Source organism: Carassius carassius, chromosome 34, assembly GCF_963082965.1.
Source record: "Carassius carassius chromosome 34, fCarCar2.1, whole genome shotgun sequence".
Lineage (NCBI taxonomy): Eukaryota > Metazoa > Chordata > Actinopteri > Cypriniformes > Cyprinidae > Carassius > Carassius carassius.
The window spans coordinates 11354413-11369224 of record NC_081788.1 but is presented as its reverse complement, the minus strand read 5'-3'; the positions used below and the strand labels follow the sequence as shown (position 1 = coordinate 11369224).

The 14812-nt window shown below is 35.1% G+C and overlaps 1 protein-coding gene and 1 pseudogene across 2 annotated transcripts in view; both read right to left on the bottom strand.

Moving 5' to 3' along the window:
* c34h12orf43 (chromosome 34 C12orf43 homolog) overlaps positions 1–8305 on the bottom strand; it is a 204655-nt gene extending 196350 nt beyond the window's left edge. The window contains exons 1-7 of one of the 2 annotated variants that reach the window (XM_059523551.1): positions 8238–8305; positions 8000–8117; positions 7807–7840; positions 7577–7675; positions 7371–7450; positions 7145–7235; positions 6429–6784 (exon numbers count right to left, since the gene is read on the bottom strand). In XM_059523551.1, the coding sequence (XP_059379534.1) occupies positions 6445–6784; positions 7145–7235; positions 7371–7450; positions 7577–7675; positions 7807–7840; positions 8000–8114 (759 nt within the window). In that variant the 5' untranslated portion in view covers positions 8115–8117; positions 8238–8305 and the 3' untranslated portion in view covers positions 6429–6444. Of the gene's footprint in view, positions 1–6428; positions 6785–7144; positions 7236–7370; positions 7451–7576; positions 7676–7806; positions 7841–7999 lie in introns of both variants that reach the window. The other variant, XM_059523549.1, reaches the window with a different exon arrangement.
* A 775-nt stretch (positions 8306–9080) lies between these two features.
* LOC132115493 (breast cancer type 1 susceptibility protein homolog) lies at positions 9081–12976 on the bottom strand (annotated as a pseudogene).
* Positions 12977–14812: the final 1836 nt, after the last annotated feature.

Here is a 14812-nt window from a genome sequence, read left to right as displayed (position 1 = left end):
GAGGGGAAGCCGGAGGCGAGGCTGATGAGCCGCAGAGGCAGAGCCAAAGAGCTGGACGACACTAGTAGGGCCGACGAATCCAGGGGACTGGCTAAAACTAGTGGAGGAGATGGGACCAGGAAATCTGATAGGGACATCGGAGGAGGAAGATCTCTGGACAGGACCGGAGCCTCTAACAATCTGGATGGGACCAGCGAAGAAGACGAAGGTTTGATGGTGGGTACTAGGGTGGGAATTGGATCCACGGACCACAGATCTATAAGGTTCATGTCCACTTCTGGCTTTAAGGTGGACTGATCAGCGTGCTTCACCTCCTCGTCTTTGGTGGGCTCTGGCTCTTGTTCCTGAACATGCCCTGTTGGTGTCTCGGGCTCACTGACTTGAGGGAGAGGCCGCCGTGCTGGAGCATCCAGCCCAGATACTCCAGCCACCTTTGGCTTTCAGGTCGGAGGAGGAGGCACGATGCTGGTGAGTCCATAACTTCCGTTTGTTTCGATGTGGTCGGTTATTCTGTCACACGTTGTCGAGGAATGATAACAGCAAACGAAGATACATCAATCAAAATAAACCTTACTGAGACTAGATACAGCAAATATCACAACTAAATAACCAACAACCGATATAACAGAAACTTATAGTCTCTTATAATCATATAGTCTTTGATCAAAACAGAAATTTATAGTACACACGTGATAAATGAGAAAATTAAGGAGGAACAGCACTCAACACCACTTTGACATATATATATATATATATATATATATATATATATATATATATATACACACACACCAGTCAAACTTTTTTTGAACAGTAAGATTTGTTTTGTTTTATAAAGAATTATCTTCTGCTCATCAAGCCTGTATTTATTTGATCCAAAATACAGTAAAATCACTTACATTTTGAAATATTTTTACTATATAAAATAAATGTTTTCTATTTGAATATTTTAAAATGTAATTTATTCCTGAGATTTCAAAGCTGAATTTTTAGCATAATTACTCTAGTTACATGATCCTTCATGAATCATTTAAAAATTCTGATTTGCTGCTCAAAAAACATTATTATCATTATTATTATTATTAGCGGAGTATAATTTTTTACGTTTCTTTAATGGATAGAAAGTTCAGAAGAACAGCATTTATATATATATAAAGTTTATTCAATTAACACGGACAGACCGTCACACAGAAAACCCACGATCATGCTGAATACACACACTTCACAAGATCTCACCACTGGATTCGACAAGATTTGTGACATGAAATGTTCAGTCATTCAAATATTTGTTCAGATTATATAAATGCGTATTTGCCTAATGCTGACGGCAAACGATAAAGTATTATGTTTGCCTTTGTATATATGTCTTTAACAATGTCTAAATATATATCCAAATTCAAGTAGCTAATCATGTGGGAATCCAAAGTTCGCAGCCACTAAGGAATATAGAATCATGTTTATGTTTATATAAAGAGAGCTAAACCGACATCTAGTGGTTACATCAGACCTTGCGCTTAATCTTGCTGTATTCTGATGGTACTGGTATAAAACCATTTACCATCTCTTATTCTCTTTTAACTTGATTTCCAGTGTCTTCAGCCAGTTTGGATCTCTACCTTCATACTCAGACGAGTGACCCTCATCCTCCTCTCCTCTTCACCTGGAAATATAAACCCTTACACAGTGTTGGGAAGGTTACTTTGGAAATGTAATAGGTTACAGATTACAAATTACCCTATTTAAAATGTAATAAGTAGTGTAACTTTTCAATTACTTTATAAAAGTAAAGTAACTGATTACATTTGATTACTTTTTAATTACTTTTAAGTTTCTAATATATATTTTCAACTAAACTATTTCCAAACAATAATAAAAGTCAGGGTTAATGTTATAGTAGTACTGAACTCGGTTTACTGTTAGAATTTCAAAATCTTTCATCACTTGAATTAAGATCATATTAATTTAATTTTAAAGCACAGTCATCACAAAACCAGAGTTCAAGAGTTCATAAAAAAAATTGTTTAATACTGTTTTAGGAATCAACTCTTTGCATAACTATAACAGGACACGCTGGCGAGTAACAGTGCCTTGAAAAAAAAAAACCTGAAAACGTATACATAAACCCAAATAGGCAATAAAACCATTATTAAAATGGTTAATAAAATAAAAAATAAAAACACTGGTGTCTCATAGCCGTCAATGCAATTAGGGAAATTAATGAATTAAATCTCGGGTGTGTGTGTGTGCTCTTTATCCTCCAAAAATCAAACTGGACAATAGAGCAACATATAAAGTGTCCACACAAACACATCAGTCATCTTGGGCTAGGTTGCTGGGACAATGCTGTTTGTTGTAACGGAGCAGTAAGACCTGTTCCATGTGGTCATCACTCATTCTGTTTCGAGATGAGGTCAAAAGATTGCCTCCATGACTAAAAAGACGCTCCACTGGAGCACTGGAAGGCAATGTGGTGTTGTACTTGATAAAAAGTCTCTTAACTATGGGAAATGCCTTAAGAGAATTCAGGTTGTTATCTGAATCTTCGAAGTACTTTCTGACTTCATCATGAGTTGTGCTGTCAGATGATGATTTGGGATTATTAAAGACAAAAAAGTTTTCCTCTGACTCATCAGATTTCACAGAGTTGTCATCTCTCACTGTAGCTGGACTGTGCAGTGGTTCCAGAGCAATAGCTTCCTGCAGTAATGTTCTCCTCATGTCTTCTCTCTTCTCAGGGCTAAGCCAGCTTAAGCGGAACTTTGGCAGGGTTGTGGTCGCCATCTTTGCTTCATGGCTGGCTAACACTGATCCAAAGCGTTGTTCTATGGCCTCACTGATACTGGTGACAATGTGTGCATTATAAAGCAAATGAGGCATCTTTTCAAACAGCTTTGTCTTGAGGCTAAGCAAAGTAGGAATTAAAAATCCTAGGTAACACTTGCTTTCACCCTGGAGAATGTCAATGGCAACAGCTAGAGGCTTCAGAACCTCTGTGTACTCTTTAAGGAATGCAGACTCTTGTGGATGAAGCCTTGGCACATCAAGTTTATCACAGATCTCCCTCAGCTTTTCTTCTGGGAGCCCTGCAAGTTTTGTGATAGCCCTGAACTCTGAGTTCCATCTTGTGACTGATGGGACAGAAAAATGCATTTTGGCAATCTCCTGAATCACTTCTGTGGCCAATGAGGATCTATGTGCTTTATTCCAGATAGATGAGCATTTAGCCATGGCACTTCTGTATATCTTACGTGATGGCCCATTTGATGCTGCTTTGTGTATCTCATTGGTAGCAATAAGATTTAATGTATGAGCAGCACAGCGCTGATGCTGTGGAAGAAAAAACTGCTCTCCATCTCCATCTTCCTGAAGAAGACAACTCACATCCAAAAATCTCACTTCATCACTGCAATCATCTGACTCATCTTCTCTTACACCAAACTCACGGAATGCCTTTACAAAATTACTTCCATTGTCAGTCACAGTTGATTTGACTTTGTTTTGAATCCTGTATTCAGCATGGATTTCGTTTAGTTTTGCTGCAACTGCATCATAGGTGTGTCGACCTTTGAGACGTGTACACGCCAATGCTGCAGAATGTCTCTGCAGCGTGTCTTTGTCAATCCAATGGCATGTGACCCCGAAGAAACTGCGGTTTTGTGCTGACCAAATGTCTGCTGTTGTGCAGACAGTGTCCACATTAATGAGTTTGGAGATGACAGATTCCTTCATTACAGCAAACTCTCTGTCAATGCGCTGCATCAGAGTTTTTCGGCACATTACCTTCTTCCCGCCACTGATCCCCTCAATCAATTTTTTGAAGGACGGCTGCTCCACCAATGAAAAGCACTGTACATCATCAACCAGAAAGTTGAACACCAGCTGGTTCACACGTTGCTGTGACACGCTAAGCCCCGATTCTATCCTTGCTTGCTTAATAGGGGGTTGTGAAGCCACAGGGGTAGAGGAGTTTGTGGATGCATTGCGGTTTGCGGATTCCATCACATCAGACTGACTTGCTGTTGTGTCTTGCATCAATAAAGTTCTTGGATGTTTCCTCTAAAAAAACAGGTTGGTTATTTGTAGTTATATGTAAGAGAAAACACAATTCTAGATCATTACACTGTAGTAAAACATGTTTTTTTTATATAATAAAAAATAGTTAAAATCTGCACACAATTTTTTTTACCACTATTTGTGTGTGAAGGGAAAACATTACACACATAAGGCCTAATATTTATTTTTCACTAACAGAAGCAAGGGTAGATTCTAGTTTCATACTGCAAAATCCAAACAGACTTCCCCAGTGTAGCTGTCATAAAACCCATGGCATTTTTTTATGTTACATTCCATCTTATACATCGTTTAGACTCAATGACCAATTGGGTTGTTTTACTAGATAATCGCTCTATTTTGCAAGACAAAATGGAACAAACTGATTGAGAGATTTTTCCACTAGGTGGCACGTTAGGTTTACATTCTAAGAAAAAAAGTTTCAAACCCTCGAGAAAAATTAGGTTATATTTTTCGAAATGAAACAGGAGCTAGTTGTCATCATTCAAATGAGTCACTTTTCAGGTGAAAATCATGCAGTAGTCTAAGTACTGATTTAACAAACTACACTCAAAATTAAAATAGGTTAACTTAGTGGTAAAATATCTTTGACCAGTCGAGTCTGTTGGTGTCCTGGATTTCAGAACTCGATGACTTTGTGAGTCAGTTATATTAGATTTGACATTACCAACACATTGTCAAGGGAAAAAAATGTAAGATATATATTTTCTGTCAAAGGGTTTATTAGTGTCTGGTAAAGGTATAGCTAGCAAACTAGCTAATTTGTTATAAATGTTTTGAATACAGGTATTGAATACACTATACACTAATTAAAAAAGTGACCGAGTAGTCAGCCGTAGCTGCAAAGTGGGAAAAAAAGATCCGGCTAAATAGAAAGATTCGTTCGGCGGTACGGACATCACTAAAAACCAATAAAACCCATTAAAAATTATGCATTATGCAACAAATTACTTAAGGGGTGGTCACACTACACTTCGAACGTGCACATTTTATTCGGACGCCACTGTGAATATGGGCGCGAGCAGGTTTTTTTTTTTTTTTTTCACGTTGCAGCTACAGTAAATCATCTGACTACTCCATCACTTTTAATTATACAGAAACGCGTAATACATCAATTCAAAAGTAAAGGCTCTGTTCTTATTTCTGTACACTCACAATAATGATAAAAAACTATATTATTTTATAAAAATTAAAGAAAGGCTGTTACATACCTGCAGATGCTTCCTCAGGTTCGACATTGAAGCCTTTGATGTCGAAAGCATTTTAAAAGCTGGCAAACAAATTTTGCACTGAACTGTCATATTTGCGCCCTTATCGGACTTCAGGATGAAATTATTTTTAAATTTCCAGCAATGAAATGCATTCTTCTCACTCGCCATGGTGGCAACTCTCAGACAGCTTGTAAAGCTTTTAGCGGCGATATGGATTAAACGTAATTGGTAGACGTGGTGCGTCGCAAATTCAAACCAGAGAACCAATCAAAAGCATCAGAATAGCCGCGTTAACAAATTCTAGCCACAAATTAATATTATTCTACATATCCTAGGCTTTTAAAGAAAACATTCAGATGTAACTCTTTTTGTAATCTTTAAAATTTTCATAAGTAACTGTAATTTAATTACACATTTTTTCTCAGTAACTGTAACGAATTACTGTTACATTTATTTTGTAATTAAATTACGTAACGCCGTTACATGTAACTAGTTACTCCCCAACACTGCCCTTACATCCCTACATAGATGGTCTCTCCTGCACAATAAACACAACTACTGATGGAAATACCCCTGAGAGCTAGTGCATATAAGAGAACTAACTTTTTAAAAATGCATTGGAGAGCACAAAATAAATAAAAATCCAAACTGCCATATAGCTACCTGCTGCCTACACACATTTAAAAAAAAAAAAAAAAAAAAAAAAAAACATTTTTAAATAAAGCTAAAAAAAAAAAAACTTTGAGTGAACATTAGCATGTATATAATAAACAGTTTATTGATGTTTGGGGGGGATTTGTAGCTTTAAAACCTGTTTCTCTAAATTTTGCAGACAACTGTTAGTACACAATGTCATAAAAAAACTATACAAACATCAAGAACAACATCTACAGTATTATAGACCTTAGTTAAGTCAGTCAACATATTGAATTTTACGCAGATGAAAACAAGACTGTATAAAGATCCTAGATCACATAATTTCAACAACTCTCAAAAACTTACAAAACTGTTTTGTGGAGTTTATTGAATTTTCTGTTTCATAAAGACGTTTCATCAGCTGAACAACAGTACAATCCATTAAACAGACAGCACTTCTGTCACTCACAGTCTCGTTTTCATTCCGGTCCTAATTAAATATGGTGCTACCTTCAAATAAAGCCTTTCATTCATCACAGTCCTTTCTGCCCTCCTCCAGCTTGATCTTTTTCTTCTTTTTTTTCTTTGTCAAGTTTTCCACAACAGTTGTTTGCTCTTCTGTTCCCTCTCCATTAAACTGTTTCTCTGATACATGGGTAATGTTCTCCTCACTTCTCTCAGTGGATGCTTTTCTTTTTTTCTTCTTCTTCTTCTTCTTTTTAGTAACTGTGCTTTCCTCTGCTGACTCTTTTGTTGTACTTTTCTCCTCAGTTTTCTCTGTAAGATGTTGGGCTGCAGAGGAGAGGATGTCTGACACAGACACAGCGGCTTCTCTAAACCTCATTTCCATCTCACTGTCACTGTCACTGTAGAAAGTGAGAAGCTTAATGCAGATTGTCAATAATACACACACAAGCATACATATATATATATATATATATATATATATATATATATATATATATGTATGCTTGTGTGTGTATTATTGACAATATATATATATATATATATATATATATATATATATATATACACATACAGAATATACAAAAATAGAATTTCATTTTATCCATCCATCCTTCTATCCAAATATTATTTTAGTGTGAATCTCATGAAAACATGCATGTATGCAAAGGATTTTAAAAATAATTTATTTAATCAAAAATGTACTCTTTTCTTCCTGATGCATTTGTTTGTGTTCTATGATAAGCAGGAGTCAGACTCACCTAGAGCTGGGAATTGGTCTCCTTTTAGGAGGTAGAGGAAGTGGTTCCTCCATCCAATTTCCAGGATTGGATGTGGAGAAGAGACGGAAACCTTCAGAAAACAACAGGAAACATGCCTTGGCTGAATATCTGGATTTAATATAGCTGCAGCTGTGGATATTATCTATATTACTGTACATCTGTCAGATGTTCACGTTTTCATGAAAGCAGATGACTGTTTACTTACTTTCTTGATCTTCTTCATCTCTGTTTTTGAACTGAACAGGTTTTGAGTCAACAGTCTCTGAAAAAACTTCTGAAATACACCTAAGGTTGAGTGCATTTGTAAAAGAGAGTGAGGGAGAGAAACTGTACTGACTGACACAAAGTCACTCAAAGATAACAGTTCTTGTAGTAGTCTTAACAGCAGGAATAACACTCCTCGTGTCTCACCCGTCCAAAAAGGCTCCTAACTTTTTTGCCACATGGGACTGAAATTCAGGTGTTGTCCCGAGCTCATTCCCATCATGATCATGCTTTGAAACATCAGTTCTGTGTGACAAATTTAACCGAATTTATCACAAAAACAACAATCTAGTCTTAAAATACAATGTGGGAATGTTCATACTGGCATGAAAAAAGGGTGAATTGTTATGGTCTGACTATTAGAAAGGTCAGCTCACCTCTGGCTTCGTCTGCTTCTGCTGGTGTCTCCATCTGTGAGGCAAAATCAGCACTGAGTAAGACCTGAGGTGCCCGGATAAACTAACAGCAACTGATTTTTATTAATATTTAATTGATTTGTATTACAGTATTGATTATTAAAGTGACAGCATCCGCTAATTAATAACATTTTGAATAAAGTTAGCTACTTACAGTAAGGACAAGAAGCTCCGCCGTTTCCACTGATCTTACCATCCTGTGGAAGAAAGCTCCACACCGCTTCTTTCAGTCTGTCAGAGTTTTCATCTTCACTGCTGCTTTCAGACATTCCCTGGGGAGGGAGGCTTGTGTTTTCGGTATACAAATAAAAGAACAGTTGTTCGTAGCAATCACACTGTGAAGTTAAGGCATGTGTAGATATTAAGAATGAAGTTGGTTTAGATTGACTGACAGTGAGCTGCACACAGTCCCAGCAATTACAACAAAAAGTAACTGTCAGTCTGTTAAAATACAAACACGTCGCTTCACCAGCGCACAGTTACAGCGAGCTGAGCTCCACATGTTCTCACGCTCCCGCGCTGTAGCTGAGACCATTCGGTGATTTACCGCCCCCTACAGTCCCGGAGCTGCAGCTCCACACGAGGAAACCTAGCGAACCTGCGTTCTTTTCAGGATCACAGAGATACTATTATAATTTTTAATACTATTTTGAATTAGTTTACATTTTTATTTTATTTATTTTTTACTTTAAAGTTTTACTCTCTTATTTATTTATTTTTTACTTTAGTTTTATTAGTTATTTTTTTAAGGCTACATCAAGTTAAACTTAATTAAAATGAGAAATGTTGCTTGGCAACTGTAGTTGAAATAAAATTAAGTTTTTATTTTATTTTATTCCAGTTAACATTTTTATTTCAAGCAATAAAAATATTATTTTATTTTTTAGTTTACTATAAAAGTCTTAAAACAAACACTTCTTTAAATAAGAACTAATCACTTTAATAACTACAAAAACCTGTGAAATAAGGTAAATCTCGTTCACTGTTAATTTAAAAAAAAAATAAAAGTTCAAGTTGTAAATAATAAAAAGATAATATGTTTTACAAGAAAAGACTATTTCAGTCTTTCTACATTAAAAAAAGTTAATGTTACTTTTTGCTTGCTGTTTCTTTGTGAAACTTTTTTCATCAAACGTCTTAGTGTTTTTTCCCAGTATAGCTGAGTGTTTAAATTCTTCTATTTATTAATTTAAATAAATCAAACACTTTTTTTTTTTAAATCTTTTTATTTATTTATTTGATCTTTCTGCCAGTTTTGGAAGTACAATGAAAAACTACACTGTAAAGACAAAATGTGCATGTGTGTTCCACAGTTTTACATTTCATTTTCAAATGTCACAGAACTGTGATGGTAAAACCAAAACAAAAGCAAGTAATACACAAAGTTGAGATGCACTGCTTGCACATAACTGAACATTTGTAATTCAGTAGACTACTGGAAAGCACATAATATTGACTATATTTTTATAATAGCCTATTATACATCAGGTTATCACGTTTTATATCAGTAGTCATCATCCTCACTGCTGTATTCATCAGAACTATGATCATTATAGCCTTCAGAATACTGGTCATCAGACCCCTCATCACTGCATGCAGAGTTGTCTTCCTCATCATCACGACTATCTTCTTCCCCGTCCTCCTCATCAGAGCCATCTTCCTCTCCATCAGAATTATTTTCAGAGCCATCTTCCTCTTCATCAGAACTATTTTCTGAGCCATCTTCCCCCTCATCAGAACTATCACTGTCCTGCCCTTCATCATCACTGCTTTCATCTGAATCTTTCTCATCCTCTTCATAACGTTTCTTTTTCTTTGTATTCTTTCTCTTTGAGAGTCGTTTTTAAGCCCTGAAACTTCTTGCTTCAGTGTGGAGCACATACGTGCAAGATTTCGAACCTCTTTATTATCTGTTGTTTTAGGTTTTGCAGGTCTTTTTGGTTGTGTCTGAAGCTTGGCGGGTTTCAAAACACTTTCAAAGATGCTCCTGACTGCCATCTCCTACAAAGAAGAAAATACAAGCAAACTGATAAAATATTCAGCATATAGACATATACACTACTGTTCAAATATTTGGAATGCATAAGATCAAAACAGGAATATTGTGAAATATTATTACAATTTAAAATTACATTTTTTTTTCTTCAGAATTTATTCTAATATGCTGATTTGGAGCTCAAGATATTTTTCTTTTTATTAACAATTTTTAATTTTCTTTTTTTTTTTCAAACATTTTTGTGGAAATTGTGACAGTAATTCCATTAAAAATGGAATAATTTTATTAGCAAGGCTCCATTATATTGGTAAAAGTAAAAGTAAAGACATTTATAGTGTTACAAAAAGATTTATTTTTCAAATGAATGCTGTTCATCAAAACATCCAGGAAAAAAAATATATAATGATACAGAAATCAGCATATTAGTATGATTTCTGACAGGAATAATGGCTGCTGAAAATTCAGGAATTAATACATATAAAAAATACACTTATTTTAAATTGTAATTATATTTAACAATAATACTGTTCCAACTATATTTAAAAATAAATAAATAAATGCAGCCTTGATGGGCAAAAGGAAACTTCTTTCTACTACATATAAAAAAAAATCTTAATACATTATTTCATTAGGATAACAAACCTTTATAATGTCAACAGTTTTATCTGTGTGATCCTGTGGTCCAGATATAATGCTACTGAAGCTGTTGTCTGTGTTCTGGCACTGCTGTGAGGGTCTCGTCTTCACGTCTGACAGTGTGTGTTTCTGTAGTGCTGGTATTGTGTAATGCTGCTTGATGTGAGTCTCACAGAGGGACACGTCACAGGTTAAACAACACTTCACAGCTTTCAGTCTGCGCTCAGTGCAGAAATCACAGGCCACGTCTTCCGCTCTGGCGTAGGATTGTGGTGGTCGTGTTTCTGATGGATTACCACATTGTGGACAGACATAATATCCTGCACAGCTGTCCCAGAATTCATTAATACAACCTCTGCAGTAATTGTGTCCACATGAGGTGGACACTGGATCCTTCAAAATCGATGTGCACAATGGACATCTAAAGTGATGCTCTGTCAGCAGTCTGGAAGTCACAAAATTAAAGTCAAACCTAAATAAAACAAACTTTTTAGTACTGTCACATTACTTCATGCTAAGTTTAAAAAAAAAAAATTAATAATTAAACACTTATAAGTAAGAATAATTTCACCTTGGCTCCAGTGGGAAAGTTTCCGCGACTCTGAAGTTGGTTGGTGGATCCATTGACCAGTCTGTGTTCAAAGACATACAGGTGGGTGTAGGAGAAGCTGCTCTGACTCTGTGAGGAAACAATGTCATGCTCTTATTTCTCTATGTTAGAGAGATCGTACTGATGAGTCGAAAGCACAGGTATATTATTGAACCAGCTCAAGCTAAATAGAGCTACCATACTTACAGTTGAATTAAATTAGTTTTATCATGAATTCACTTTAAACAGTTATTGAGCTAACGTGAACCAACACAAAACTGAGTGGAGCTTAACAATGACACTATTTTTAGAACTGCTTTCCAGCAGAATATTTGGGAAGTTTGAATCGATACTTTCCTGTTTAATACTGTTAAGTTGATTTAAAACAATCTCTACTGTGTAAAGGGGACTTTAGTTAGAAACTAAAGATTTTCTGTGTCTGTATTAATAGTAAATTTGTTCAAATTAATGCTTATTTTATCATTTAAAATAAAACTTTTCATAAAATAAAAATAAAATAAAAGTTTCCAAAATGCCATTGAATGTATAACGATTCAACAGAAAAACATAAAGAAGCACCCAAAACACACCAATCGTTTTTGTAGATGAAGAGCTCACAAATCTTGATGAATGTAGAAAAGGTATATCAGCATCTTGCTCCAACCAAAGTGATTTGAATGCACATGACTTTGCAGTCCTCGGCAGGAGGACTTGAATGCACCAATAGGACAGTGAACATTTGCCCTGACCTTAGCATGGATGTGTTGTCTCCTGAATCGTTCATTGGGTTGTCGTGTTTCAGGGAGATATAACTGGTGACTGGTGATGTCTCTCTTTTTCTCTTAATCCTGTGAATTTTTTTAAACAATTTTGGAGCATTTCAGTGTTTGTGTAAGGTAATGTTTGAAAATGGTACTTATAAAAACATATTTTCATTCATTGCTTTAAAATGATGATATCAGATCATTGTTCATTTATATATATATATATATATATATATATATATATATATATATATATATATATATATATATATTACTATATATATATATATATATTACTATATATATATATATATAGTAAGTTATAGTACATAGTAAGACTACATAGTAAAATTCACCTTGAATGCAAAGGAAATGTCTCTCCACCTTTGAAGTTGGCTGGTGGATCCATTGACCAGTCCGTCCTCATTGACAGATAGCTGGGGGTTGGAGAAGCTGCTCTCTTTGACTTTGGACTAAAGAGAGAGACGGTCAGGTCAAACAGAACTGTGCAAATAAACATTCATATTTGAACAAGATGTAATATTAATTCAAATGTTTTGCTTTATCAGCAACATGGCACATATCCGAGAGAGAGGGGTGGTCAAACAGACCTGTGCAAATAAACGTTCATATCTAAATAAGTTGTAATATGAATTTAAATGTTTTGCTTTCAGCAAACATGACACATATGCTGACAGGCACCAATGTTGCCCCTATAGCTAAACTCCCACTTCCCTAAGGTGTTTTTGTTAAATGAGATAACTTGGCGCCAGAAATGGTTGTTTGGGCATAAACAAGATTTTATTTATAGTAACTATAAAATGGGTATTATTCCTTAAGCATAAAATGGAAAGATAGGTTGTTTACCTTTTGTTTTCGCATTCACTTGGTCGTTCTGCAAGGTTATTGGCAGTGCTTTTAGACTCTGATCTCCTTCGTTTGGAATGGCTTGAAATCACAATAATAATAATAACAATAATAAATTAACTAAATATTAACAAAAAAAATTACTTCGTTTTAAAACTGGGATGCATATTCAAAAACAGTGAACTTACGCACCTTTTAAAATCACGCGTTTTTTTAAGACTCATGTTCTGTACAGGCAGACAAACTTCTGAGACCTTTGACAAGCTCGTAAACATGAACAGATGTTGTGTGACTGCAAAACAAAAGAGTAACGTTAACTCATCTATTATTGACGATAGTCAGAAATCGAAAGTGGTTTTCATATACCTGTAAACCTGTAAAATTAAGCAAAGAAATGTGGGAACAGGAGTGAAAGAGGAACTGAAACACTTCTTAAAATGTTTATGTGAATCAGTATACTTACAATAAGAAATGTTCAGTCTTGCATAGGCCTATCTGATTTCGATATCACTGCTGATCCCCACTTCCGATCAAATTTAGAAGCACGTGATGTTCAAATTTTTGCTGTGAGCAAAGGTTTTCCAGCATGGCATCCAACCGAAATGTGCCTTACCACTGTGATCAACTATCAAACAACTTAAAACAAATAAATACATGCATCTTGGCATAATGGACAATAATTGAAAAGTGTATTGTACGTTTGAAAACATTCTCCTATTAGGGCTGTAAAAAACGTGATATATTAATCCAAATAAACAATGAAAATATTTGAAAATCTAAAATCATTTGCTGGCTGCCACCTTGTGGCACAATATTGGATCGTGCTGTGTAGAGTTCAGAATAAAACAAGATTTCGTTCATAAAATGAATTTTATTTATCTCCCTAAACAAATTCCTCTTGACACATGTGAACAGAATTCCTATTTTATACATTATAATACACTGTTCCTACCATTCTGAAAAAGAGAGTGAAGCTGGGCACACACTTTTCTTCGATTGCAGTTGTTCTTGGCAACATCTTTAAACCAAGAGCCTAGATCTCAGAACACATTTGTGAGATTATTCTGATGCAACTGTACACACGCAATATACATATATAGGCAACTGAGCTTCAAGGGCTAAAAAATTAAATGAGAATTATTTTTTGACTAATATTAAATGTAAACAATCTTAAAGTCATAAGTATCACTCATGCTTGTCATTAATGAAAGTGTTTCGTTAAGGTGTAATGCACCTACTATTCACTTTAGTGTTCCCTGTTATCTCTACATAATGTACAAACATTTTGCAGAATGATGCGTTAAAGAATGTCATATTATGAAATCTTTCATTTTAGAGTCCTGATACAGGCTTCATTACATGGAAAACAAATTGACATAACAAATGTCTAAATAAAAAGACCAATGTATTCTACTTGACATAATACATGACAAATGTAATATATGAACAGCATTCCTAAAGTAACTGCTATGATTAAATCCACACACTAGTGTGCATGATATAGAAGATCACATCCTTGTGTTAAAAAACAGAATTTTATAAAGATATATATATATATATAAAGACACTTTATTACGTCTTTCAGTTAGGGATTAAACATAAATTGAGACTGAAAAGGGAGGAGAATTAATAAGAATAAAACCAAATATTTTATCTTGTGTGCAGTTTGTAGTAAAGCTAATATATGAATCAAAAACACAGCATGTCAACACATAGATGGTGCACATGCCTGTGTAAACAGTACAAGTTAGGCATTAGACAGACATGCAACCACAAATACTTCACAAACATTGGTCCTTTAGCCTCATATTACAGCTTTTCCTTCTTAAGGACACTTGAGAATATATGCAAATCCCCTTCCAGCTGAGAACTGACTTGTTTGTGAATGGATTGAGTTGAGGACTGACTCCGAATGAATTACAATGGGTGTTTGGCAACTGTAACATGATTTGCTTTGATCAGAAGCTAATCAAATCAATTTAATATTGATTAAATATGCAAAGTTAGAGGTCTCTGATGGGCTCTAATTGCCTTTTCGATTTTTGTTTCTCATCCAATCACTTCGCCTAATTCCCAACCGCTTGGATTAGATCAAAGGTAAACATCAAAGCTCTG